Source organism: Colletotrichum lupini, chromosome 7 (assembly GCF_023278565.1).
Source record: "Colletotrichum lupini chromosome 7, complete sequence".
Taxonomy (NCBI): Eukaryota; Fungi; Ascomycota; class Sordariomycetes; order Glomerellales; family Glomerellaceae; genus Colletotrichum; species Colletotrichum lupini.
Window position 1 is genome coordinate 2,330,471 of NC_064680.1, and position 27,109 is coordinate 2,357,579.

General features: G+C 54.7%; 9 protein-coding genes across 9 annotated transcripts; 5 read left to right on the forward strand and 4 right to left on the reverse strand.

Annotated features, from left to right (window-relative positions):
• Positions 1-55: 55 nt before the first annotated feature.
• On the forward strand, positions 56-3,312 carry CLUP02_13722 (glycosyl hydrolase family 47; the record flags this gene model as incomplete). Its single annotated transcript, XM_049292659.1, has 2 exons — positions 56-217; positions 274-3,312. The coding sequence occupies 2 exons, from the start codon at positions 56-58 to the stop codon at positions 3,310-3,312; spliced, it is 3,201 nt and encodes a 1,066-aa protein (XP_049149805.1).
• Positions 3,313-4,471: 1,159 nt separating this feature from the next.
• On the forward strand, positions 4,472-5,563 carry CLUP02_13723 (mismatch-specific thymine-DNA glycosylate; the record flags this gene model as incomplete). The annotated part of the gene is made up of 1 exon (XM_049292660.1): positions 4,472-5,563. The coding sequence occupies one exon, from the start codon at positions 4,472-4,474 to the stop codon at positions 5,561-5,563; it is 1,092 nt and encodes a 363-aa protein (XP_049149806.1).
• A 396-nt stretch (positions 5,564-5,959) lies between these two features.
• Positions 5,960-6,964, reverse strand: CLUP02_13724 (uncharacterized protein; the record flags this gene model as incomplete). The annotated part of the gene is made up of 1 exon (XM_049292661.1): positions 5,960-6,964. One exon carries the CDS (start codon positions 6,962-6,964, stop codon positions 5,960-5,962), a length of 1,005 nt encoding a protein of 334 aa, XP_049149807.1.
• Positions 6,965-9,217: 2,253 nt separating this feature from the next.
• CLUP02_13725 (uncharacterized protein) lies at positions 9,218-10,589 on the forward strand (the record flags this gene model as incomplete). The annotated part of the gene is made up of 2 exons (XM_049292662.1): positions 9,218-9,294; positions 9,371-10,589. The coding sequence occupies 2 exons, from the start codon at positions 9,218-9,220 to the stop codon at positions 10,587-10,589; spliced, it is 1,296 nt and encodes a 431-aa protein (XP_049149808.1).
• A 232-nt stretch (positions 10,590-10,821) lies between these two features.
• On the reverse strand, positions 10,822-12,603 carry CLUP02_13726 (LMBR1 domain containing 1; the record flags this gene model as incomplete). Its single annotated transcript, XM_049292663.1, has 1 exon — positions 10,822-12,603. The coding sequence occupies one exon, from the start codon at positions 12,601-12,603 to the stop codon at positions 10,822-10,824; it is 1,782 nt and encodes a 593-aa protein (XP_049149809.1).
• A 681-nt stretch (positions 12,604-13,284) lies between these two features.
• Positions 13,285-17,832, forward strand: CLUP02_13727 (CPSF A subunit region; the record flags this gene model as incomplete). The annotated part of the gene is made up of 7 exons (XM_049292664.1): positions 13,285-14,629; positions 14,879-15,379; positions 15,436-15,579; positions 15,655-15,752; positions 15,805-15,978; positions 16,093-17,281; positions 17,345-17,832. The coding sequence occupies 7 exons, from the start codon at positions 13,285-13,287 to the stop codon at positions 17,830-17,832; spliced, it is 3,939 nt and encodes a 1,312-aa protein (XP_049149810.1).
• A 684-nt stretch (positions 17,833-18,516) lies between these two features.
• CLUP02_13728 (uncharacterized protein) lies at positions 18,517-21,318 on the reverse strand (the record flags this gene model as incomplete). Its single annotated transcript, XM_049292665.1, has 7 exons — positions 18,517-18,861; positions 18,920-19,893; positions 20,068-20,300; positions 20,362-20,438; positions 20,472-20,615; positions 20,669-20,859; positions 20,958-21,318. 7 exons carry the CDS (start codon positions 21,316-21,318, stop codon positions 18,517-18,519), a joined length of 2,325 nt encoding a protein of 774 aa, XP_049149811.1.
• Positions 21,319-22,905: 1,587 nt separating this feature from the next.
• CLUP02_13729 (uncharacterized protein) lies at positions 22,906-24,482 on the forward strand (the record flags this gene model as incomplete). The annotated part of the gene is made up of 5 exons (XM_049292666.1): positions 22,906-22,982; positions 23,044-23,100; positions 23,168-23,282; positions 23,355-23,742; positions 23,815-24,482. 5 exons carry the CDS (start codon positions 22,906-22,908, stop codon positions 24,480-24,482), a joined length of 1,305 nt encoding a protein of 434 aa, XP_049149812.1.
• A 241-nt stretch (positions 24,483-24,723) lies between these two features.
• Positions 24,724-26,605, reverse strand: CLUP02_13730 (endoplasmic oxidoreductin-1; the record flags this gene model as incomplete). Its single annotated transcript, XM_049292667.1, has 2 exons — positions 24,724-24,832; positions 24,900-26,605. The coding sequence occupies 2 exons, from the start codon at positions 26,603-26,605 to the stop codon at positions 24,724-24,726; spliced, it is 1,815 nt and encodes a 604-aa protein (XP_049149813.1).
• Between the last annotated feature and the right edge of the window lie 504 nt (positions 26,606-27,109).

A 27,109-nucleotide genomic window follows, 5' to 3' on the forward strand; every position in this document is an offset into this window, starting at 1 on the left:
GGCAGCCGGCTGATTGATGGGAACCCTGCCCAGCGCCACAAGAGATAGCATCACCATGTTATCGCGATCATCCATCCTAAGCTATCTGTGTCTTTTATGGCCGACAGTTGTGTTTGCACTCAGTCACGCTCACCTTGCCGAACTTCGTAATGCAACTACCCAAGTCTTCCACCATGGCTGGGACAACTACATGCGCGTTGCATTCCCAGAGGACGAGGTACGCAAACACCTAGCATCCGCGAGGTATTGGAAACAGACTGACTTTGCATCTAGTTACGCCCGATATCCTGCACACCGTTAACGCGCGACCCGGCGAACCCCGGAAACTACGATTTGAACGATGTCCTTGGCAACTACTCCCTCACACTCATCGACAGCCTTTCGACCCTGGCTATCCTCGCAGGGACACCCTCTGATGAACATACTGCTGTCTGGGCTCTGCAGGAGTTCCAGCAGAGCGTCGCAGCTTTCGTCGAATACTATGGCGACGGAAGACGCGGGCTGTCTGGGGAAGGGCGAAGGGCGCGAGGCTTTGATCTTGACAGCAAAGTTCAAGTCTTCGAGACAGTCATCAGAGGAGTCGGCGGCTTGCTGAGCGCGCACTTGTTTGCTATCGGAGAGTTGCCTATACCTGGCTATAACCCGGGCCAAACTTTCAATGAAGATGAGGATTCCGATCCGCTGGAGTTGCACCCCATAGCATGGCCAAACAACTTCAAGTACGATGGGCAGCTTCTCAGACTGGCTTTGGACCTTGCAGAGCGGCTCTTGCCCGCTTTCTATACGAACACAGGGCTGCCGTATCCGAGAGTCAACCTACGACATGGCATACCTTTCTACGTCAACTCTCCACTGCACAAGGTGTCTCGCGATGACCCGGATTCGACTCGAGCGACGAACGAAAAGACGGATACGTGTAGCGCCGGCGCCGGAAGCCTTGTCCTAGAATTCACCGTTCTTAGTAGGCTCACAGGCGACTCAAGGTTCGAACAATTGGCGAAGCGAGCGTTTTGGGCAGTGTGGAAGGCCAAGAGCGACATTGGTCTTGTTGGTAATGCAATTGACCCTGAAAAGGGCGAGTGGGTCAGCTTTGACTCGGGGATTGGCGCTGGCGTTGACAGCTTCTTTGAATATGCACTGAAAAGCCATATTCTATTGTCTGGCCATGAGCTGCCGAACGTTACCGCCTCAGAGCCACCCACTGATCGGCAGTGGCTCGATCCCAATACATTACACGACACACCTTTAACGCCTGAGGAGAACTCTGCTGGGGCGTTCCTGGAGGCGTGGCACCATGCACACGCAGCTATCAAGCGCCACCTATACAATGACGCGCATCACCCATATTACATGACTGGTCACCGAACTCGCGGGTACGCTTTCACAAGCTGGATTGACAGCTTAGCAGCCTTCTATCCTGGCTTGCTTGCGATGGCTGGTGAGATTGAGGAGGCCGAGGAAGCCAATCTACTATATACAGCTTTATGGACGCGTTACGGGGCGTTGCCCGAGAGATGGTCTGTACGTGAGAGACAAGTCGACTCAGGTATTGGTTGGTGGCCTGGCCGCCCTGAATTCATCGAGTCCAACTATTACCTGTATCGCGCTACGAACGACCCCTGGTATGTGCACGTCGGAGAGATGGTCCTCAGTGACATCAAGAGACTGTGTTACACGAAATGCGGTTGGTCCGGCCTCCAGAATGTCGACACTGGGGAGAAGGCCGACCGTATGCAGAGCTTTTTTCTTGGCGAGACCACCAAGTATCTATATCTGCTCTTCGACCCAGACCACCCGTTGAACAAGCTCGATGCCGCTTATGTCTTCACCACGGAGGCGCATCCTTTGATCATCCCTCGGAGAAGAACGAGGCCAACAAAGAAGCAGGAACGCCGCAAACAACGCAGCAGCGTCGAGGTCTACTACGACGAGAATTTTACGAATACCTGCCCTATCCCAAAGCGAGTTCCTCTTACGGGTTCTGTTCTGGCTGCGCGTCCCGATGTCTTTCACGCAGCGAGTTTCGTCAACCTGCACACCATTTCTAACCCACGTAGTGGAGTTGAGTTGATTCCCGCCGGCAAAGGCAGCAATGGCTCGATATCGAGGTACAAGGCAAACCATACTTTTTTCCCCTGGACACTTCCACGCACGCTCATCCCAGACAACGGCACCTGTGCCGCCCTGCCTTTCAAGCCTACACTAGTCATTGAGTTTCCGGCCAATATTCAACAGGGCAGCGTTGGGAGCGCCTTCAATAGCCTGTTCGCCAACACTGCCGCCTTCAAGACACCTGTAGGCGTCAGGATCTCTGCTCTGAGTGGATTGAAAGTCCACTTTGTTCAGGAAGATTCGTTTGATTCAGCATACGATCATACATGGAGGGTCACCCAAGTCAATCATATGCCGCTGGGACGAGATGAGCCAGTTCACATTGACGCGGACCTCCTGAAAGGCATCTCCGATCCTCTATTCAATCGTGTTCGGTATAATGGCTTTGTCGAGCTCATCATGATGCACGGGGAGCCGGAAGAGCGTAACGCCAGTGCACCTGCCCCCGCCGAGGGGCTAGAGGTTGAGATTAGTGACCTTGACGATCAAGTTCAGCTCACTGAAGAGGCGCAATCTGAGCTCGTAGAAGATCAGACTTCCGGCAAAAGTATGAACACTGCCTACAGGTCCATGCTTAAATCCATGATCCGCGCCGTCACCTCTGTCTTTGATCCCACCAATACCCCGGCGCCGCTCCCCGCTGGTGCCAAGGCAAACTTCCATGTTGAGAGCTACATGGGTGCTTTGGCAGTGGGCAAAGGGGCCGTTCCGCTTCCCGATGTTACTGATGCTTCTATCCCGAGTGACGACACCCCTCCGAACCTTTCTTGGCAGACAGTCTATCGAGCAGGCTTCGGGTGTGACGGTCGCCTGCCTGACGAAGCGCCTCGCAATCACCAGGTTATTGTCCTGCGCCGTGGGGGCTGCTCATTCAGTGAAAAGATTGCCAACATTCCCTCCTACACACCCTCGCCGCGATCTCTACAGCTTGTCATCATTGTCGACGAGGAGGAGCTCGAGACCAACTATGTGTTCAGCGCTCCTGACTTGTGGGAATATGAGATGATTAAGCCTCACCTGGACGTTGAGCAGGTTACACCGTCGGGGCTGCGGCGGCCGCACCCCATTGCTATGGTGATGATTCGCGGTGGTGGACCAGAGGCTTATGAGAAATTTGGCAATGCCCTCGGTGTGGGGGTTCGGAGAAAGTACTTCATTGAGACCCAAGGGCGGAGGGTGGATAACATCATTGTCCTATAAACTGGGTAACGATACCGTCAGAGTAGAAAAGGAGAGGGTGCTACTCCTCGAATGGAGGTTCATGGTCTTTTGGAGCATAGCGATACATTGTATATACGGGTCTGGGGGTGCATGATAGATACCATATGTGGAGGAGTTTCCGTTTTGCTTGATCAATTGAAGTTGAATTACAGTTTCGATTTTTGGCCGTTGGAGCAAGTCCGGGTTTTTATGTTGGTGATGTGAAAAAACAAAAATAAGCCTGAGCATTTGATTTCCTCTGGAGAGCATCTGCTTGACGGACTTTGATCAAGCTTTCTCCACCGATGCGTTTATCTCTTTTCTTTCATTCTGCGACTTTGTTGCATGTTGTACACTTGAATTGTCCGGGCGGGATGGTGTGATTTTGCATGTTGATTGGCCTAAACATTAAATATCCGATGGAATACCCGTCACTCTATGATGATAGTTTTCCGCTGACTTATGAAGATGCTGACGAGAACTACTTTAGTCTTTATGGATTTGTTACTGTATGAAAGTCAAGCTAAAGCTCCTGCCTTTGAACAACAGTAGAGGTTTTGTGGGCCCAGAAGCACGGATGACGCCAAAGGAAGGCAGGACCCCCAAATCAAATTACCTTACGCAACTTCGTCCTAATATAGTGGCGAGGTTCTAACCAGGAGCTGTCATGCAACGTTTAGTTCAACTTGCCTCAAACTCAAAATCGAACTACCTCTCCCCAAACCCCATCCCATTAACGGTGTGTCGTGTTTATCGTCTTGCTTCAAGAACACCCTCATTAGCCCGAGTCATACTTTGCTTGACACTGCCGAGCACATCAAGGGATAGGACCGATGTGCTGCAAGTGAGCACATCTGGAGGCGCATTCTCGATATCAAAATACCTATTACCCAAACTCTTTCGTCTTGAACCTCGCATTGAACAGCACGTCAACGCATGTCTAAGGCTGCGTGATTCGTTCCTCCCTCATCGACCAGGTTTAACACTTCAAGTCTCGTACAGAAATGTACAATAGTGGCTGCGACAAACATCACACCTAGGCCCTTGTTGTTGATGAGACGGCCGGCTCGGTTGCGACCTGACAGGGTAGCCCAGCCCGCCATACGACGGACTGGAATCCGAAGTCATTTCTCCAAAGTTCAACAATCAAATCTCAGCTATGGAGTCGCCCTTTTTTGATGCGGAGCCTCAACCCAAGGCCGCGAGCTTCAAGGGCCGACTTCAGATGCAAGACTTCATGTTCACCCCGACCGGCGAACCGCCCAGCATCAGTAACGCCAGTGCTATTACTGCCAACAACGTTTCTACATCTCCCAGCAATTCCCCGCGGCGGCCCCTCCGTCGTAGTCCACGAAAGCAGACTCCACTCGGCCCCGTCCCGTCCCCGAACCGAGTCACCAAGCAGACGGCCGGCGGCCGCACCAAATCGCCAGCCCTCGAGTCCGCTTCAACATCCATCTCTCTCAAAGTCGAAGAAGCTGAACAAGACTTACAAGACATCTCCAACGAACCAAGCCCAAAGCCAGAGCCAACCGCAAAACCAAAACCAAAACCAAAACGCAAACGCAAGGCCGCCGGAGGCTACGCGCCACCCTCAACATACGCCTACCTCCCCCACCTAACCGACATTCTCGCACCAGACCTCCTCGTCCTCTTCGTCGGCCTCAATCCGGGCCTCCGCACCGCGGCCATCGGCCACGTCTACGCCCACCCCTCCAACCTCTTTTGGAAACTCCTCTTCTCCTCGGGCATCACCCCGCGCCTCTGCGCCCCGACAGAGGACCGCGACCTGCCGGCGCTGTACGGGCTGGGCAACACCAACATTGTTGCCCGCCCGAGCCGCAACGGCGCCGAGCTCTCCAAGGCGGAGATGGACGAGGGCGTCGGAGCCCTCGAGGAGAAGGTTCGGGGCTGCAGGCCCGAGGTTGTCTGTATCGTGGGCAAGTCGATCTGGGAGAGCATCTGGCGGGTGAGGCACGGGAGGGGTATCAAGAAGGAGGAGTTTCGGTACGGATGGCAGGACGAGAACGAGAACATGGGTGTCGTTGTGAAGGGGGAGCAGGATGAGGGAATCGAAGGAGATGGTGTAGAGGCATTTGAAGCGTGGGTTGGCGCCAAGGTCTTTGTTGCTACCAGCACGAGTGGTCTTGCTGCATCGCTCCGCCCGGCTGAGAAGGAGAGGATTTGGAGAGAGTTGGGTGTCTGGTGTGAGCGAAGACGGGCTGAAAGAGAGGCCAAAGCCGATGCTTGAGGGCAGCGATCAACAGCGGTGTCGACTGCCTGGGGCAGTAACAGCGATTTCACAAAGTAGTAGGGGGGTTGATGTTTGTCAACGCCGACGTCGGCTTATCCAAAAATGGCATTTCGGCAGCTTTTGGCGCAGGTTCACTCAGCATAGTTTCGGCCAGCTAGCATATCATACTTGATTTGATTCGTTCATCAATAACTAATGGTTCATTTTGCCGACCCCAGCGATGGAACCCGTCCCCATGATCATGGGACTCTTCCAGCGTCGTTTGTAGGGTATCTTGTTCCATAATAAAACTCCAAGAAACCCAAAAAACCAATACAGCCGACCCTTATGCATGTAAACCCATCCATCATTAGTATACAAAGATGCGGTCATACATCCAACAACGGTTGCGCATTATGCCGCGAAGACGGTAGCGAGAACAACCACAACAACGGGCCAGAAGCCGAGTGTCTCCACAGCGGTGCGGAAGGCAGCGGAGCCGACCTCGTCGGAACCGCCGGCAGCGGTTGTGCCGTTGGGCAGGGAGCCGTTGATGAGGATTGTCTCGTTGCCGTTGTACTCGCCAATGTTGACCACGGACTTGTTCAGCGCGGCATAGCTACCGTTGCCGAGGAGCGAGTTCATGTACTCGGTGCTGTTGTTCTCGTCGCAACCGCAGGGCTGATACTCTTGGCAACCGCACAGCACCGGCTTCGTCTGGTTCTGGCGGGCTGTCTCGTTGTAGTACCGGTACGGGTGGCTGTAGGGATACATGTGCGCGCCGAGCCAAAGACCAGGCCAGAAGGCCAGGGCACCACCGACGAGCAGGAATGGCACCATGTTGCCCCTCCTTGCGCCGGCCGAATAAGGCACCGTCGCGCCGCCGCCATAGTATCTGCCACCGCCGTATGCTGGAACCGGTCCACTTCCCGTCCTTGTCGATCCCCCAGAGCTATCGCGAGAACCGCCTCTCGACGTGCTTGATTTCGTGTTAGTCTGCTGTCTGCTGCTTCTGCTTCTGCCCGAGAACGGCCACCTCCACCGTCCGGTTGACGAAGAAGGGGAAGAAGACGGGGGTCTGTACCTGGAACCACCACTGCTGCTACCACCACTTTTTGAGCCACCTGATGAACCGCCTTTTGATGAGCTTGATCCTGAAGAACCAGAACCGGATTTGGAGCCGCCGGAGCGACTGCCACCTCCCGACCGGGACCCACCTGAAGAAGAGCCTCCGCCGCGACCGCCGCCGCCGCCACCACCGCCCTTGCGCTTCCACAGCTTCTCGTCCTGCTGGGTGTTGTCGCGCTCGGATTTGGGGGCGAGGAATGCGACGTCGGAGCCGTGGAGACCGGGTTCCACGGCGGCGGCCCACGCGGGCGCGAGCAGCGTCAGCGCGACGACTGCGAGATCTAATCTCATTTCCGATTTCGGTGGGATGTGTTTTGCTAGGCCCGGCTATTCGGTAGGAAAGAAAGTAGGTGTGTATGCGTCGCTGATCGAAATGCGACGCTGCAAAAATGCCAATCTACAGTAAGCGATAAGGCCGTGCAAGTCTCGTGTGCGACTCGAAAGTGATTAGGCCAAAGGTTGAAATTGGTATGAGCAAGATGCAAGATTGAAGAAGGTTGCAGGAATTGGCGGAAGTGGGAGCGAGTGGAATTTTGTCTCTTTCCCGTTTCAAGAGTGATGGGCAGGGCGTGTCAGAGTGCCAAGAGATTCTAAGTGTGACGGTCTATCCACACTGGCAGGGATGCTCGGACTGGTCCAATATGCCGTCAGACGATGGGCTATGTGATGTGTAATGGACTGTGTGGTCTGGTTGCCACCACACTACCAAGTATGACGGAGGGCCGGAAGAATTGGTACGCTCTGAAAGTTGTGTGGTTGCTTTCCTTGTCCTCCTTCCGCTCTGAACAGCTTGGCTGTGTTCGGTAGGATTTGGGTAAAGACGGAGTTCGGTTTACCGGTAAGGTAAGGAAGGTACTTTGGGATCGGCGCAGTAAGAGTTTCCTGGGTGTATGCGGCGGTTGGAATGCGCGATGAAGTCAGGCCGTTGAAAGAAGGATTGGGGTCGGTGCGTGTCTTTCTTGGGATGTAGGGGTGCCGCAGTCTATGATGCAAGCAGGGGCGTTGCCTGTCGCTTGGTAAAGTTGGTAAAGTAAGAAGGCTCTTTGGTTCTTTTGGTGAGAGGGTGTTCTCGAAGGTCTTGAAAGGAACGATGACGAGGGGGAAGGCGGAAGCCTTGGATATCTTTATAACTCCAGAAAGTGAAGGCAGCATCAGCATGCTGCTTGCCTTTTTCAACTTAAATCATGATAGGCAGGCAATAAGCATTTGGTAAAGCCAAAAGGTTGCGGCACAGCCGTTTGATCCTTCCTATGGATCCGCCTCCCATCGTAAACCTCACCGTAGGCTGTTTCTCTTTAGAAAATCCATGGCTGGCGCCCCCTGAGCCCTGACATAAGCTTCGGAGACGGCGTTTTCTTATGCACCACCAAGGCACCGAGCATCGATTGCGATGGTACACGATCCACAGTTTACAAGATATCAAAAAACATACCGACAAACGCAGTTGCTCACCGCACACCGCCGCCCGTTTGCAGTCACCAAGGTCGTTTCCAGCAGGGTATCTACATAAAGAGTGAGCCCTCTGTGCCTCCCTTGAAAGTAAAGTGGAAAGAAGCTACGCCACGAACCGCGATGGATGATCGCCTGTCTAGTTCAATAGATCATCCCTTGCGCCGTTTGGTTCTTATTACCGCCTTGCCGCCTCTCTACGGAATCGACAAAATCGAATAAGTAATTAGAAATCTAGTGAGCGAGAATCTCCAGCAGAGCAAAGTCGGGCGATGCTAAAAGGACTAGCTTGGGGACTTGGAGCAAGCTTGAAAGGTACCTTGGCACACAGCCATCCGCCCGCCACTACACAAGTTTCTGCCTAATAAGAGCCCTGGGATGACAATGTTCCCACCCATCTCGCTTATTCAAGCTTATTCGATGCTGTGGTTGTCACGTTCAGCAATGACTCCAATAGGTTGATTGAGGCTGTGCATGCAGTGCATCACATTCCGCCCGCCCCAGTTGGCGGAGCGGACAGCTCACACTTGCTCGCCTCTCATCTCAATTTCGTCACTCACTGGTCAACGTGCCTGCTATCGGAACGAGGTCTCATCACGGGCAATCGTACCCTCTCACTCTAACTCCCATGATCTGACTTGCTCACCGGCCTTGTTGCATCACGGTCATACTGGTCATACTGGTCATACTGGTACTAGCAGTACAATCAATGTAGCCTATCAGTGCCAGACCTTCATACCCCAGAGACAACACTGAGGTGAAACTTTTGGCCCCATATTCTTCAGCATTGCTTCTCTCGTCCCTGGATGCCTCGCGAGTTGCCTTGCGCCACTTTTCCGAACCTTTCGGACCTCGTGCTTCCTGCATAGTATTGTTGCCTCCACAATCGGGCGGACACCTCAAACCCCCTCGCATCAATACAGGCTCACTCGATTCAACTCATCACACCGATGTGCGGGTCTCGTCTACTCTGATTCAATTTGTCTGACCAAAGTCTTCTTTCTTATTACCCTTATACCCGCGTCCTACCTACCCCTTCGGTCTCGGTCAGACTGGAAACCAAAGGTTCAAAGGAAACCAGAAAAGGCCTTGAACATGAGCGGCCCCGACAAGAGTCTGCTAGACCGCTTGAGCGCGCTGAAAGGCGGCAGTCCCGGAGTGTCATTGGACAGGTCATCAAAGTAAATAAGAAGAAAAGACCACCGGCATCTTCGGGACCACCAATTTGCTAAGGTTTTCTATCACAAGTGCCCTGAATGTCTCCCTCACGGGCATCGAGCCAGCAAAGCCGCCCTCGAGGGAGGATGCACTGGCCGCTCGGTTGAGGTCTCTGAGAAACACACCCGAGCGCGAGGAACCGCCCCAGCAGTCCGCAAAGGTCACCACACCAGCGAGCTCTCGTCTCGGTCAGCAGTCTCCGGCGTCCCCATCTCGGGCATGGTCCCACACGGGCGGACCACAAGCAGCAGCACCGCCCCAGTCCCAGCCGCAGCAGCAGCATCAGTCCTCGAGATCGCCCGCGCCGTCGTCCACCACCGCTCCGGCTCCGGCGGCTCCGACGGCAGAAGCGGGGGATGATGACGTCGATCCCCTCCTTCAAACAGATGACCAGACACTCGAGGCTCTGCTCAGCGATGAGGACCTTAGTGGTGGTGCGCCGCAGCAGTGGCAATCCGACCACAAAGATGAGTCCGCCAGGGTCAACGCCCTTCTAGAAGAACTCTCGAAGACTTCGGTGGACCCATCCCGGGGCAATGGGCAGGACAACTCCGATGATGATGATGACTCGGATGGCGGGGAAATGGGCCGCGAGGTGAATGACCTGCTCTCACAGGCTCTAGAGGAGGCGAAGTACAACTCTCGGCGTGAGCCCATTCCACCAACGCCGGGCGATGGGGGCCAAGGTACCTCGCAGGAAGCAGATCATCAAGGTGTAGGTGATGGTGACACGGAGCTGTCCCTCCCCTCGGTTCCTTCGACTATCGCAGCTCCCAAAGCAGACAACGAAGCCCAAGGCGGCGGGGGCAGCGGCCTCCTCGACCTAGGACTTCCCTCCGTCCCATCCAGCGCTCCCAAGCACGCCGCCGCATCAGACTTTGACAACGACATCGCGGCCCGCATGGCCGCGCTCAGCGGTCTCGGGCGACCCTCGTCAGACGGCGGCGGCGGCGGCGGCATGGGTCTACCCTCCGTACCGACCTTCCAGCCCGCAGACCGCTCTGTGAAGCAGAAGCGGCTGACTTCCAAGACCGGCTACACCGACGAGGATGCCGCGACGTGGTGTACGGTCTGCCTGGAGGACGGCACGCTGCAGTGCCTGGGCTGCGAGGACGTCTACTGCACCAGGTGCTGGCACGAGATGCACGTCGGCCCGGCGGCGGCCTTTGATGACCGGACGCACAAGGCTGTTCGGTTTGTCAAGCCGGGTAAGGATAGCGAAAGACGGGTTATGCTGGGAGCGTCATGAGGAGAACCTGTAAACAATGTTTGTGCATTCTGTGTCGCTTAAAGGACAAATAAAAGACTACCGACCCAGCCCGTTCCCTTCCTGTCATCGTGTGTGTGCCTTGACCCATGTTTCAATACAAAATTCCACGCTTCCCATACCGTCAATGATATGCAATGTGCTTGTTTTACAACCCTTTCCCGTATATGCTCGGCACGATACTTCTGTTATCAAGGGTATTCCTACGACTCAACTAGGCCTCAGAGGATCCGGCACCGTTGTTTCCTTCCTGCGTACCGTAGCTAGTCTTCTTCGTGCGTCCCGTGATATCCTGCCAAGTTGCTCCGAACCTGCGACCGGTGCTTGCCAGCAATCCCTCCTCTTCGTCTTCCTCGGCGTCCTCGTCAACCTCGGACACGTTGAGCTTGGGGGCGCGGAAGAGTCCAGTAACGAAAATAATGAGGAAGATACCGAGGAAGACAAATTGGGCCCAAAAGTCTACTAGGCCAAAGAAGGGCCACGTGATTGCGATGCGGTTGAGAAACTCGGCCATGATGGAAGGCGTGCAGACCCTGAGGGCCTCGGGATCCAGCGCTTCAGAGCACTGTACCAAATAATCCGGTCTGTCCTTGCAATCGGGGGTCTCGCCAGCGTGGTGAGGAGCTGTGCAGTATGTCTGAGTGCCGTACATGGAGTACTGGGGAGCAACCATGTTCGCGATAGTGTAGTTGATGGCAAGGATAATAAGGGCTAGCATGACTGTCGCAATGAGGAGGGCTTGCGGCGCAGTACGTCCCTTGCGAATCTGAAAGATGCGAACCCACAAGAATCGGATGCCGATCGTGGCGATGCCCGTGATTGAACTGCTGAAGAAGAAGAGGACAAGGAGGGCCATCAAGACGTAGTCAATCGGGAAGGCCTTGGCGGACTGAATGAAGATCCAGTTGATGGGCTGGAAAATGTTGATGTGACCCAGGATATATCCGCACTTGCCCTTGCAGAAGGAGTTCTTCGCCTTGTCGATACCCGTGATCAACATGGAAACCCAGATCAGGACGGAAAGCAAGAGCAGTAGGATACCACCGAGAAGCTTGATGGGTCGGAAGACGGCGCAGACCTTGAGCCAAAATCTGTAAATGGTGCTGCGACCTTCTCCGGAGGCCTCGGCTGCTAGCCTCTCGCGACGCGTCAAAGTGCGCTCCTCGCGAACCAGTGCCTCAAGTTCACGCCTGTCCTTGGACGACATACCCTCAGGACGACCGGCATTGCGCATTTCAAGCTGACGCTGGCGCTCACGGTTTTGTTCCAAAGCGGTTGCGGTGCTCTCAGTAAGTTGGGGCGCAGAAATTGACGGCGCAGACTTGATGAAGGACATGGGAAGCAAGGCGAGTCCAGCTGCTGTGTAGATGACATACAGCAGAATTCCGAGGGTAACGAGGAGTCCAAGAGCAAAGGCAAGCGCCTTTTGGCCGTTATTCTGGACCAAGATGCGCTTGAAGTAATCCAGGTCCCAGTGAGCACCGTTGTGATCACCAGCTGCCGGTACGAAGAAGCCGACCAAGAAGAGGATCAGGACCAAAACAACGAAGACGAGTGTGTACTTCAGCGCGCTGATGAGGCGGCTGCCGAATGAGCGGCCTTCCTCGACTTCGATCTCATCGTATTCCTCATGCCAGAAGTAGGCGAACGGGATGATCAAGAGGCACAGCAGAGCATCGAAGCTATAAAGGGAATAATAGACGATGCGCAGTGTCTGAAGGATGTCGTGAACTCGCGCCTCGGTAGCCCAGTCCTTCTTCACGCCAAGCGATGCGTGTGTTGTGGACGAGATGAGAGCGATGTCGACAGGCAGCAGAAGAACGGTTGCCAGGAGGGCAGTCAGACTGACAATAGCGACGATGCTGACTATAGCGGATCTCTCCCGGGGTGTCTGCCAGGTGAAGGTGGTAATGATGGCAGCCAGGAGGCAGAAGACGACTGCGGCGGCGTAGGCCACCCAGATGAGACTGGTCTGGAGCAGGCCTGCGTTGGCCATGATGAATCGTGGTTTGGCCGTATGGCTGTAGCGTTCGATGGCGATTCTTTGGACCGTAGACCTTTGTTGATGTTTTCTGAAGAATCAATAAAGCTGGCGCAGAGCTGTGGGCATCGTCATTGTTTCACTGCTTAATTCCTCGGTGCTTGGGGAGCTCTAGCTTAGCATGCCTCAGTAGAGGTTGCGCCGGGTGACGTAACACGGGCAGCAGAGTTGCCTGAGCTGCTAGCTCCTGCCGTGGCGACAGGTTTAGCGAGGCCCCAGCTGCCAGTCAATCTCTAAGGTAGGCAGGAAGGTAGCTTGCCTGCCTTAGTGTGCTGCACCTGAGCGTCACAATGCTGATAGGGGGCACGGGGAGCTGCTGAGTGCTGCAAGTGCTGAAGTCTAGATCGCTGTGGGCCTATGTACGGCAGCACCTGCACAAGCAACTTTGGACGCCCCGGAGCTTCGGCTCTTTCTTTGATCCGCCTGCCCAAATCTCACCAATCAGAATGAGTGACACGCTCTCATGGGCTTTTGCGCGACCAGAGCTCTTGGATGGACGGGAGCTATCTTATTGTTCGATTGATTTGCGACAGACAACCTCCTGCCTTGCGCTTCTGCAAGTCCACGATCCTATACACCGCCCCTATACACTAATGACAGTAAGGATACCAGAGGCAATTGACTGAGACTGTCAAGATGCAGTGCTATACAGAGCTCACGCCACCCACTGGTGTGCAGTACAGTCTCAGCTTGCCCTTCATCTCGACGCAAAGCAACAATCTGGTCGTCGCAAGGGGCTCTTTACTACAGATCTTCTCGACAAAGACCATTTCTTCCGAAGTCGACGCATCACAGACCCGAGAGCAGCAGGCTTCCAGAGCCGAAGAGCCTTACGACCGCCGATTGAACGACGATGACGGCCTCGAGTCCTCCTTCCTGGGCGGCGACGGCATGCTGGTTCGCGCCGACCGATCAAACAACACCAAGCTCGTGCTTGTCGCCGAATTCCCAATATTTGGCATTGTGACGGGACTGGCAAGAATAAAATTGCAACACTCCAAGTCGGGGGGTGAAGCTCTCTTGATTGCTACAAGAGTTGCCAGGCTGAGCTTGGTCCAGTGGGATCCCGAGAAACACGCACTCGAGGATATCTCCATTCACTACTACGAGAAAGAAGAACTAGAGGGCTCGCCATTCGATGGTCCATTGAACAATTACCGCACATATCTTGCTGCCGATCCAGGTTCGCGATGCGCCGCCCTCAGGTTTGGCCCCAGATACATCGCCTTTCTACCCTTCAAGCAAGTCGATGAGGACATAGATATGGATGACTGGGATGAAGATGTGAATGGACCTCGGCCGGCAAAAGAGCCGTCAGCTGCAGCGGCCACAAATGGAACTAGCAACATAGCAGATGTACCATACTCAACATCATACGTCCTCCCTCTACCGCAGCTTGATCCCAGTCTCCTTCATCCTGTGCACCTCGCCTTCTTGCATGAGTACAGAGAGCCCACCTTTGGCATCATATCCTCGACACAGCGCCGCTCCCACACCTTACCTCGCAAGGACCACTTCTCTTACAAGGTCTTCACGCTCGACTTGCAGCAGAGGGCCTCGACCGCGATTCTCTCCGTCAACAACCTACCCCAGGATCTCTTCAAAGTCATCGCCCTGCCAGGTCCCGTCGGTGGCGCTCTACTCGTCGGCACAAACGAGTTGATCCATATAGATCAGTCTGGAAAGCCGAACGGTGTGGCCGTCAATGCCTTCACCAAGGAAACCACAAACTTTCCTCTTGCAGACCAGTCTGATCTGGATTTGCGGCTCGAGAATTGCTACATTGAACTCATGTCTGCAGAGAATGGGGAGTTGCTCATGGTCCTGAGCGACGGGCGGCTGGCCATCATCACTTTCAAGATCGATGGACGCACAGTCTCAGGAGTCAGCGTCAAGCTCGTCCCAGCCGAAGTTGGCGGCAATGTTGTTCAATGCAGTGTTTCCTCCATCTCGAAGCTCAGCAAGAATGTTTTCTTCCTAGGTACTACGGGAAGTGACTCGCTTGTTCTCGGCTGGACACGAAAGCAGGCGCAGAATGCACGCAAAAAAACACGGTTGGTCGACGATTCATTCGAGTACGACCTGGACGATGAGGATATGGATGATGACGACGACGACGATCTGTACGGTGAAACGACGACAACAACGATTCAACACGGTGCGACTGCCAATGGGGTTTCTAAAGGAGGAGACTTGAGTTTCCGCATCCATGATTCCTTGCTGAGCATAGCGCCTATCAAGGATATGGTGTCAGGCAAGCAAGCGTTCGTCCCAGATAGTGAGGAGGAGAAGAACTCAATCGGTGTCGTATCTGACCTGCAGCTCGCCTGTGCGGTGGGTAAGGGCAACGCTGGCGCTGTTGCTATCATGAATCAAAACATCCAGCCGAAGGTCATCGGCAAATTCGAGTTTCCAGAGGCTAGAGGATTCTGGACCATGTGCGTCCAGAAACCCATTCCGAAATCCTTGCAAGGCGATAAGGGGGCCAATGCCGCAGTTGGCAGCGAGTTTGACGCTTCATCTATATACGACAAGTTCATGATTGTTTCTAAAGTCGATCTAGATGGATACGAGACGTCAGATGTTTATGCTCTTACTGGTGCAGGCTTTGAGGCGTTGTCAGGGACCGAATTTGATCCCGCGGCTGGCTTCACCGTGGAGGCGGGTACTATGGGAAAACATCTGAGGATCATTCAGATTCTCAAATCGGAAGTACGGTGCTACGATGGAGGTAAGTTGTGTTGCACTCTGTCTGAAGTTTCGCCATCGTCGCTAAACGTTAATCAGATCTCGGGTTGAGTCAAATCCTTCCGATGCTCGATGAGGATACCGGTGCTGAGCCACGGGTGATCAGCGCCAGCATCGTCGACCCTTACCTTCTTCTCATCCGGGACGACTCGAGCATTATGGTGGCTCAGATAGACAGCAATTGTGAGTTGGAGGAGATGGAAAGAGAAGACGACACATTTCTCTCTACGAAGTGGCTTGCCGGATGCCTGTATAAAGACACCCACGACCTCTTTGGCCAAAAGACAAAAAATGAGGCCACGACAGAAGACCGCAACATTTTCATGTTCTTGCTGAGCGCGGCAGGGGCTCTCTATGTGAGTATCAAACATCATCCGGCTGGGGCACATTTTGCTAACCTATTGACAGATATACGCTCTCCCTGACCTTTCCAAGCCAGTCTACGTTGCTGCTGGCTTGACCTACGTCCCCCCATTCCTCTCTGCAGACTATGCCGTCCGAAGAGGCACCGTACAAGAGACGCTGACTGAAATCTTGATGGCCGACCTCGGGGACGCTACCGCAACTTCACCACACCTCATCGTAAGTCTTCTCGCATTGAAGGAGATGGTAGCTTCCGCTAATCTTTTGTAACAAAAGCTTCGTCATGCAAATGACGATCTCACTATTTACGAACCGATTCGTCTCACAAAACAGGACGAATCCGTTGGTCTGGCCAAAACCCTTCATTTCCGCAAAGTCAACAATCCTTCTCTTGCTAAGAGTCCTGTCGAAGTTGCCGATGACGATGCCAACGAGCAACCGCGGTTTGTTCCACTTCGGGCCTGCAGTGACATCAACGGTTACAGCACCGTCTTCTTGCCTGGCGCCTCGCCGTCCTTCATCATCAAATCCGCCAAGAGCAGTCCGAAGGTTGTCGGCTTGCAGGGTATTGGTGTGCGCGGCATGAGCTCATTCCATACAGAAGGCTGCGAGCGTGGCTTCATTTACGCTGATTCCGAGGGCCAAACGCGAGTCACACAGCTTCCCACGGACGCGAACTTTGCCGAACTGGGCGTTTCTGTGCGCAAAATTCCCGTGGGAGATGCGGTTGGCCTGATTGCCTATCATCCACCAATGGAAACCTACGCCGTTGCGTGCAGTGTCTCTGAGGCCTTTGAGCTGCCGAAGGATGACGACTACCACAAGGAGTGGGCTAAGGAAACCACAATTATATACCCCCGGACCGAACGCGGCATCATCAAGCTCATGAGTCCTACCACCTGGTCCGTCATCGACACGGTAGAGCTTGAGCAGCACGAGGTAGCGATGTGCATGAAGACGCTTCACTTAGAAGTCTCCGAAGAGACCAAGGAGCGCCGTATGCTCATCACCATCGGGACCGCTATTAACCGCGGCGAGGACCTGCCCATCCGCGGCCGTATCCTCGTCTACGATGTCGTTCCCGTCGTCCCGCAACCTGGCCGCCCGGAGACGAACAAGAAGCTCAAGCTCGTTGCTAAGGAGGAGATTCCCCGCGGTGCCGTCACCGCCATCTGCGAGGTGGGCTCCCAAGGACTCATGCTCGTTGCCCAGGGACAGAAGTGCATGGTGCGCGGTCTTAAGGAGGACGGCACGCTATTGCCTGTCGCCTTCATGGACATGAATTGCTACGTGACGGCGGTCCGCGAGGTCCGCGGCACGGGTTACTGTCTCATGACGGACGCTTTCAAGGGTGTCTGGTTCGTTGGGTACGCCGAGGAGCCGTACAAGATGATGCTCTTTGGCAAGAGCGCGGGCAAGTTCGAGGTGTCGACGGCCGACTTTGTTGTTGCCGGCGATGAGCTGCATATTGTTGTCTGCGACAAGGATGGCGTGGTCCACGTGATGCAATTCGATCCAGAGCGTAAGTCCAACTCTTGAGCACTATCCAGCCGTCCACAATCTCAGAAACTAATACTTTTTAAAGATCCTAAATCACTCCAGGGTCATCTCCTCTTGAACCGTGCTTCCTTCTCTGCGGCACCAAACCACCCAACAGCAACCCTCTCCCTCCCCCGAACCTCAGCATCCCCGTCACCCGCCAATGCCTCCAAGAACCCGCCCACGACCCTCCTCCTGGCCTCCTCGACAGGCGCCCTCGCCTCCCTCAATCCCCTCGGGGAGCAAGCCTACCGCCGCCTGACGTCCCTCGCCAACAGCATCGCCGGCGCCGTGCCCCAGGCCGCGGCGACGAACCCCAAAGCCCATCGCCTACAGCCCCTCGACGCGCGCACCCCCGGCGTCGACACCAGCGCGGGCCGCAGCATCGTCGACGGCGCGCTCCTCGCCCGCTGGAACGAGCTCGGCGCCGGGCGCCGGTTCGAAGTCGCCGGCAAGGGCGGCTACGGCGACGTCCTCGAGGTCAGGGGCGAGTTGGAAGGTGTCTTGGGATGGAGCGGCATGGCCTACTTTTAAAGAAGCAGAAACTTTTCAGCCATTCTTTTAGATAGATCTAAAAATGAGCTGAGAATTTGGAATTTAGGCGAATGTTTGAGAGAACAGAATGGGGGGTCGAGAACGAAAAGCAAGACAAGGAGCTAGCTGCTGATGGGTTTTCTGGTCTTCTGGCAGCGTTCTCTTAGTAGGGTTAAGCAAACATCCGAGATAGAGCAAAGCGTAGCGCTCGTGTAGTATCCTCCATTCCAAGGCGTCATTTTTGCGATCGACAAAGGCTTTGTGAAATAATGTTATCACAGCGAGTACATTAGGATGTGGGACGATTATTGATGCACATGGTGTAGAAGATGTAGAAAATGTTCATACTGATGGGTATACTATTTACTTAAACTAAGAAAATTTCCGCTTCTTTTGATGATGCGGTATGTCATTTGCAAGCTCTTGCTGTTTGGCAGAATGTTGATGCCAACTCGGCCCCATCAACGTCTTTGCTCATTGACAGTCAAATGCATACTCCGCACTCTGTCTCACTCTAGCAATTTTCCCGCCATGAGGCATCCTCGTTCGGGTACGAAACCTCTAAATCGTACACGTGCCGCAATAGGCGACACTAACTGAAATGCTAGTGAAAGTCGGCGTTTGTTAAATCATTAAGTCTTAACGCCATGTAGAAAACAATCGAATCGTCTTTGCGAAAGACATCTACGCCGCAGCGTGGTTCTTGCGACGGATGCTGCCGAAACGACGCTTCAGGCTGTCGCCGAAATGCTTGCCGGTGCTGTTGTGGCGATGGACGTCGGCGCTGTTGGAATGTCCCTTAGGCAACTCGGAGGGGCCGGGTCTTCCGTCTGCAGCATTGCTGACACTGCGCTGACGTACCATTGCCCCGTTGTCCTTACGTGACTGAGCGTTGATGCCGGAGCGCATCTCGTATTCTGCGGGGCTGTTGCCGAGAGAAGCCTTACGCATGCGCTTCTTCTCCTTAAGGTCTCTCTCGTAGGTGTAAGAAGGCTCTCCCTTTCCCTTCAAATCATCAGGATGATATTGCTGTCTATCGTTAGTCTCAAACTCACGTTGCAAATTTTCAGGGCCGGTGTCGACTTACGATTCCATCCCATCTCTTGTAAGCGCCGCCTTGGTTATTGGGCTCACGCATGAGATCGGCTCCTTCCTCATAGTTCATAACATTGCCGCTCATGTCAGTGCCACCGGCGGGAATAAGACCGGTACCTTGCAAAGGCACATGCTTGTCCAGGGAATCCTGAATGTATTCGCGAGGCGTAGCCCTCAAGGCCTCCATGTTGGACTCCCTCACAGCCTCAACAGGCGCATACTTCTTGTTGCGGTTGCGGGATGCCAAAGTGGCATCATAGGGACCGCCGTGATGGTAGACGCCGCCGATACTGTCGAGCGAGTCAATGGTGTCCGTCACGGGGCCATATTTGCGCGTTCTAAGGTGAGGCGCGCGGTCCGCGGCGCGCTGCTCGCGCTTGATCATGTCTAGAGGTCGATGAGACATATCGCCGGGGAATCTCTGGTTGATGGAACTGGAACGTCTGAGACCGCTGGAGCCTTGGTGTGAGTTCACGCTCTTGCTGCGCTGAACTGAAGAGTCGGCTTGGGTTCCGTTTGCCTCAGCGATAGAGCGAGTGCGTGCGCTGATGCTTCGAGTGACACTTGTGCTTGGTGGAAAGCGATTGCTTGGCGAAGACGGGCTTCGGAGACCGTTGCTTCGAACACTGGTACTGCGGCCTAGGGGATGGCCTGGCGAAGACGGTGATGTTGGGGAAGCAGGTCCTCTAGACAGGGACACCGAAGCGCGCTGATAAGTCGGTGAAAATGGATTGGATGAATGAAAGCTGGATCGCGTTGGGCTTGCGGATGCAGGCGGAGTGGGATACGATGAGGTACGACTGTGAGCTTTATGGCTGGTCTGGCTCTTGTCGCTATTCTGAACTGGTTCTTTGCCTTTCTTCTTCTGCGAGAAAGTTCGTAGCAGTGGATCGGGGTTTATGAAAGAGCTTCCGGGACCTGTTTCTTGGCTTGGTTCGGGAGCAGTAAGAGGGTCGAGCAAGTATGCTTTAGCCTACAAGAGTTGAGTTATTTGATGAGTTGGATTTGGAATGGTAGAACAAATGTGAGTCAAGGTCAAGTAACATGAGGAGATAGGAAGTATAAGAGCAACCAGAGGCCGCGCATGCTTGTGTGGAGGGACCCGTATTATTTACGTCGTCAAGGGCTTAGCTGCAGTACGAATGATGTGAGGCAGAGTTCGGAGCTGTTCTTGGAAATCCGGCAGATTGGATGGGCAGTGACGCAAGAAGGGACTCCAAAGCAGCGTGGTCGGGGTGGCTTGAGCCGTGCATTGCAGGGGACCCGTCCGTACCTTAGCGACCAGCACATCTAAGTTGGCAGGGGTAGCTTGGACGGAGAGGGTGGCTTTGAAGAACAAGTTCGGGCGCAAGCAGCTGGGGCCGTCGGGTGCCCTGACAGGATAGAAAGGATGGGCGAGACGGGATGATCGGCTTCGACCAAGGCTGACGACACTTGAACAAGCTGACTGGTTGGGCCGAGACTTGCTTGGGTGCCCGGGAGTGACGGAATTTGGAACGTTGGGAGACGGGCTAGAAGGGCAATGATAAGGCCGCAGATGCGACGGTGACGGGATCGGAAATGTGGAGAAAAGCGAGAGCAGAAAAAGAACCGTGGGCGATGACGATGTTGGCAGTAGCGCGCAGTCGGGAAATGAGCAGAAAGATCATATTGACAACAGCAGCAACTGGCAGTTGTAATAGTGCGCGCTGCGCTGGGGTAGATGGAAGTGAGTTGGAGTTTGTCCAGGCCATTGACTTACCCACTGCTTGTCGGATCCGTTCATGGCTACTGACGTCGATGCGACGATATCGGTGAATGGGTGTGTATCCTTACGGTCAGGTAATCGGGTTACCCGGTGCACAGGCGAAGTCGCGAAGACGGAGTCAAGGTAGGGATAGAGATGAGCAAGTGGTCTAGCGGGCGCCTCGAAATAGGTCGGCAGCTCGTTTACTGGAGATTGCGATGTTTATTTCGAATGATCCGAAAGCGAGTCCGTCCTTTGCCAAGACAATGAAGTGATCTCGGTGTGGACAGTGTATGCGACACACCGAAGGTGAGAATGCTGATGGTAGTGGGACGGTTGAGGTGTTGTGTCAAAAAAGAAGCATGCGAGATGCAAAGCGAAGCAATGCAATGCAGACAAGAGACGAGAGTTGAGAGAACGTGGAATCCCAGGTCGCACCAAAGTAGGCGCGGGTGCCTTTTTGATAGTTTCCAGCGTTGTCCGTCGTTCCGTTTGGTGGGAAAGAAGTAAGGTGCTTGCCAGGCGAGGGGCAATAGAGTCATGAGCATGAGGGTGGGCGAGATGCCGACGACAGGCACAGCCAGTCTAGGCCCGTTCTTACCTTGGACCTGTAGACCCCGTCCTTGTAAGGCAGGTCGGCTGCATGTGAGTGAGACTACAAGCATTCGTACCTTAAGATGTACATAGCAAGGTAAAGTATCCGTAAGGGTAGGTGAATGTGAGTAAGTGAGTGTGTTCAGTGTGCGAATGCAGCAAGCGCAGAGAATTCTGCGCTTGTTGCTTGGACTTCCGGGAAGATGCCAGCATGGGAAGTGACCATCATGGGACCTGCCCTGACTTGGGCAGCCGAGCTTTCCATTGGTGACCTGTTCACCCACTACATGCCTTACTGCATAAGGTAGCAACCTCGTTTGTGGTGTTTTTTGTGATTTGTGGCTGCAGTGACAAGGACCCGGACTTGGGAACTTTCATGTCTGGTGGGAAGGAGGGGAGGGGATGGAGGGGACAGAAAGGGACTGGACCGAGACCGCATGACTGAATGGTGTGGGCAAGTACGCGAGACGGCGGGGAACCTGCTACGGAGTACCTACCTTACCTTTACTGTCCGAGGGTGCCTTCCATTTGCAGTGTTGGGCAATTTTCTCAAAGGACGGGAAGTCACTGTCCAGGATAATAGTACCAATTGATTGGAGGCTCTCCCTCGTACGATACCTGCTGCCGTACCTTGCATTACCTATCTTGCCTTCCTTCCTGAACAGGTTGAAGAAAGAATATCAGCACCCATCGCCACTTTCTCCTCGACATGTTCGCTGATCAAGAACTTCGCATTGTCCCTTGCTCCAGCATCACGAGATCGGCGCCGAACCACTTCTACGTACTATCCCCCAGTCTCTCCGACATATCTCACGTGCGGTTCCATCTTCTCCTCTTCCCCTCAGCGGCTCCGCTCAGACTGTCACGATCCCTGCAGGGTCTTGTAACGGCATCCTCGAGGGACCGCGAATAGGTAGGGCAAGACACGAGAGTAAACGAAACATTTGCCCGCTAAATTGACTTAGCTCAGCCACAGGCACCCGATAACGGGACACGCGGACCCTTGAACAACGTCTGCTGCACAGTAGTCGGACATCGCATTGGTTACTGAGCCCTACGTCATGCCATTGGCAAAGTAAAAAAGTCCTCTAGCCAGGGGATCGGCAACCGCAACATCCCACTTCACCTTTCCACCAATACACCTAGCTTCTACTCTGTACGGAGTACACTATGTACCCTTTAGCTTCCTGGTATCCCGCTAATGTCGCAGGGCTGATGTGGCAGCCGCAAAATCATGAAAACTATTCAGACTTAGTCTTGGTAGTGCTGCGCAAAAATAGAGTCGGACTACGCGGACATTTGGACGTAAACGGGACCGACACCGGCACCCAGTATGAACAAAGGGACGGTGATGCAACGGAGCCTCCGTGGCCGAAGCGTCCACGTACGCTCCATCCGCCTCCGATGTTTCCACTCTGTAAGCACTCAACACGCAAGGGACTCGCGGCATATTCAGGCCGCCCAACGGGGGCATACGGGAAGGGTCCGGTCCACGTCCCATCGCCCCTCTTGACCTTGTCAGGGCAATGCTTGCTCGCGATACCTGGAGGGAACACGTCGCCCAACCGGGCACGGCCTTCACCGCCAGCAACTAAGAGCAATGAGCTTAAAATTACGGTCATCGGCATTTCCTTACAGGCCAAAAGAAAAATCGAGAAATGGGGCTCTCATTTGCGCAACCTTATGCCGAACTCATAGCAGAGAGAGACTCGCGATCAAAGTATTGCCAGATAATGTGCTAGAGGAACCTCCCAAATTCGTGAACACGTTGTAAGGCAAGAAAAGCCTTTCTGTAGCCTGGATGCCTGGCACCAGTGGGTGCAAAGGCGTTGCTCTGCGTTGCTCTGCGTTGCGTGCTTAGGCGCACCTCGATCGAGATCTTGCAACAAAGCTTCGGCCGTGTTGTGCTTCTCAACACAGGCAGCCCGCTGCGGCCGGTGCCCGCTTCACCCTCTTCCACATACGGGCACCAAATGCCTTCGTCCTGTATTGCCACCCTTCCCAATCACCATTAGACGCTTTCAGGCGACGAGGTGTTGGATCAAGACTTGCTCAATGCCTATTGGCTCGATTACCTTGTCACTGACGCAGAAACACGCATCACAAGGATCTTCTCTCCGGCCTTCTTCTTGTCGGTCCCTGGCACCCGGTAATGGCTCTGGTGGACTACTCGTCTTCTGACTCAGCTTCAGAGGCCGGGTCACCTCCGGCCAAGCGGCGCAAAGAGGATACTGATGGCTCCGTGCTAGCCGGCTCTGCATCTGGCGCCGGCGCCGGCGGTCAAAAAGGAACGCGGCACAGCCCCCCGGCCTCCTCGACTACGAAGGAGACAATTGGCGGCACATTGACGCTTCCGCCCCTCCCAGCCGAGTTCCACGACCTGTACGCTTCTACGGTCCGAAATGCCACTGCCGACAACCCAGCCCTGCACCAGGGCCGAAAGAGGACCATCCCCCATATTGTCGGCAACTGGCCTTCTCACGTATACGTTGAGTGTGAGTCTCGACTGTTTCATTCTCCCATTGCCACACCCACCTGAAATCATCACAACTAATCTCTGCGAGTAGGGCATCCCTCTGCGGACCAGCACTCTCTTCTCACTGCTCTGCTGGATGAAATCGCGCCTCTGCTTGGCACGCGGGAGCTGACCTCGCTCTTAACTTCGGACCTCAACGCCCCTCTGCCACTCCACATCTCGCTCTCGCGGCCTCTGTCCCTGACCACGGCTCAAAAGGACGCCTTCCTCTCCGCCTTGACGTCTTCATTGTCCTCCGCCACCGGCGAGTTCAGTCTATCGCCCCGTGGCCTGGGCTTCTTCAAGTCGCCAGACTCGGACCGGGCCTTTCTCGTACTCCGCGTAGCATGCCCAGCCGCCTCCTCGCAAGGTGACACCAGCACCACCGGCAGCAACCCGCAGCTCCGTACGCTTCTCAACAAATGTAACGATGTCGCCGTCCGTTTCGGCCATCCGCCCTTGTACCAAGCCCACGCGACGGAGCTGGTCGACGACGCGTTCCACGTGAGCATCGGCTGGGCGTTTGGGCTTCCCGAAGAAGAAGAGTGTCTGCGCACCTATGGCCTGCTGAAGACGCCGCAGTTCCGTGGTATTCGAAAGTGGCAGATTGATGTTTCGGGTGTCAAGGCCAAAATCGGCAACGTTGTCACTCACATCCCTTTGAATAACTCGTCCAAGAAGAGAAGGAACAGTATCGCCGAAGACGGCGTGTACAAGTAAAGCATTCATAGACATTTGTATGATACCAAGAAACGGAAGCCGATTTTTGAGGTGCTGGCATCGATTTGTATGTACAAACTGGTCACGATACTAGTCTAAGGAGCATTCTAGCTCCGTGAAAATAAGAATAGCAAAACGCCATTTGCCCGCGCCTGGCCATGCAAAGTATAATGATATGCCATGGTAAGATGTTCAATAACGAAAACTAAACAATGGAATAACCGACAAATCTACAACTCATCTACAATTCGTCTACGTCCGGCCGCTCAAAGTGCCAAGTTCTAGGTGTGAGGGGCAGGCCGACAAAGTACTGGTAGAATCGCAGTATCTCGAAAATAACAACATTGAAGCTGTTTGCCGGTTGTCAGTCTTCTGTTCCCCGCCGTTCTTACTCTGTGGTGATGTTTTAAAACTTACATAGTCTTGGGAGCCTGAACCCATCGGCGGACAACAAACTTCAAGGCCTTGTAAATGCGGCCAAACTCTTCGTCAAACATGTCCGCCAGGGTGTCTTCCTCGAGAGGCTCGTCCTCGCCGTACTCGTCCTCGGGATCGACCTTCTTAGGCTCCGCGTCCGGTGAGGTCACCACGTTGTGCGGCTTCTTGGCCCGGTCGGGGATCGGGCTGGACGCCTTGGCTGCCGCAGCAGCGGCGAGGGCCTCCTCGGAGTCAACCATCGCGCGGAATTTGTTAATGGCCGCGAGGGAGCTGCTGATCCGGGCATACGTGTTGAACAACGCCACCAGCTCGGTGCGCTTCAGGACGGGAATATCCTCGCTGGCATTGTCGAACTCGAACAGAACCTTGAGCGCGGTTCCGTAGCCATTGGTCTGCAGCTTGCCCCAGAGACGGCACTTATCGCAGCCAACGCAGTCCATGACGCGACTGACATTACGGAAGCGGTTGCGGAAGTCCTCCTTTAGCGACGGACCCTCACCGTTCTTAAACATGAGGCTCTCGTCAAAGATCTGAGGCACGCTCGCCGCTCCTTCGGTGACCTCGAGGACCTTGGACCGCGTCGCGGCATCCTGGTCGATATCGCCCGAGCAGAAGGTGTAGTCGCGACCCTGGAGGTAGGGACCGAGCTTGGCGACAGCGCGGGTGACGAGGGCGTAGTTGAAGTAGAGGTTGCTAATTCGCTCGGGATGGGTGTGCAGGCGGCCGCGGTAGCATGCCACGTTGGGCTGCCATTCACCGGTGGTCTGGTTGAGGAAATCCCAGCAGAGGTGGGTGCTGATACTCGCGTGCATGCCAGAGATGACACGATAGAAGACACGCTTCTCCAAGCACTCGTCACCGGCCTCTAGGCCAGTCTGGGCTGCAAACGGAGCATTAGGCTGCGTCTCGCGCATCTGGTCCAGGGCCTGCTGGCGCCCGACTGCCTCGAGAACCTGACGGAAATCCTGTGCCGCGGGGCCCTTGTGGGGGATCTGCGACTGTCCTAGGGATGCCGAGTGCGGGAAAGAACTCTTCTGGAAGCAGTTCTCGCGGTAGATGGCGTCCCAGACTTGAGCGGCGCCCATGCCAGCGTATCCAGTGAATCGTTCGGGGTTGCGGAGGAGGCTTACGTAGTCGCCCTTGGAGCTCGCGCTCTCGTCTTCGGGGACGCAGTAGTCTCGCTCGTCGCACTCGTCGTCGTATTCCACCACACAGCTCTCGCCGACCTCCAGGCCTAGTTTTCCTTGTAGCGGCCGCTCGGGGCGCTCGTGTTGCACTTTTCGAGGAGGGTGTTTCGCCAGCGGTCCTTCCAGCTTTCCGAGCTCACTCGCCCTCCAGACTTCGGGAATATCCTCCTCATTGTCGAGCGTCTCTACGGCGCAGGCAATGTTGCCGCACATGCCATTTTCATCGTTCCAGAAAGGGCACTTCTTGTGGAAAAGGTTCAGTCGGTAGTGTGAGAAGAAGTCGGTCGATCTCGTCAGGTCGTCGACTAGGGGTTTGACCTTGGTGTTTAATTTATCGAGGGTAGAGTACGAGGCGCATGCGTCGGAAACAATGGCCTTTGGGGAGATCTGGTACGACGAGTTAGAGAGAGAAATTCGGTACTCAGACACTGCGGCGGTGACGTAGGCCCTCGAGAGGAAGAGAAGGAGAAAATAAACGGCGGCATACCGCACAATCATCTTGGGCGCTCTCGCATTGAACTGGAGAACCCCAGAGTGCAAACACAGAGAGGAAGAATAATCTGCTGGCAGACTTCATGGTGATCAAAACGAAGGTCCCAGCTTCGTGGAACGGGTGGCTGATCGGTGGGTTTAATATGCAGCTGCAAAGCAAGAACAGGCGGTTGCCAGCTTGTGAATTGCTCGCGCAACTCTAACGGAGATCGTTGGTGAAGTTGACAAGTTTCCAAAGGTTCGGCTGAAACGTTGCGAGTGTCCGGGCTCCTGCAGCGCAGATCCGAGCCTTGGGTAGGCTGCGATGGAAATGCTGCAGCGCTTAAGCAGGGTCAAGTTAGGTTCGGTGAGGTTCGTTTCGGAGAAACGGCCGAGGACGTTGGAGGTTAATTGAAAGGTAAAGTGGGGGGGGCGATCCAGTTTCTTGTCTCAAGTCTTAGACCGGAGATGCAAGTGGCAGAAGTGGCGTCGTCTTTGTCTCCCTATCAATGTCATGAGCTGGGGCCTCGA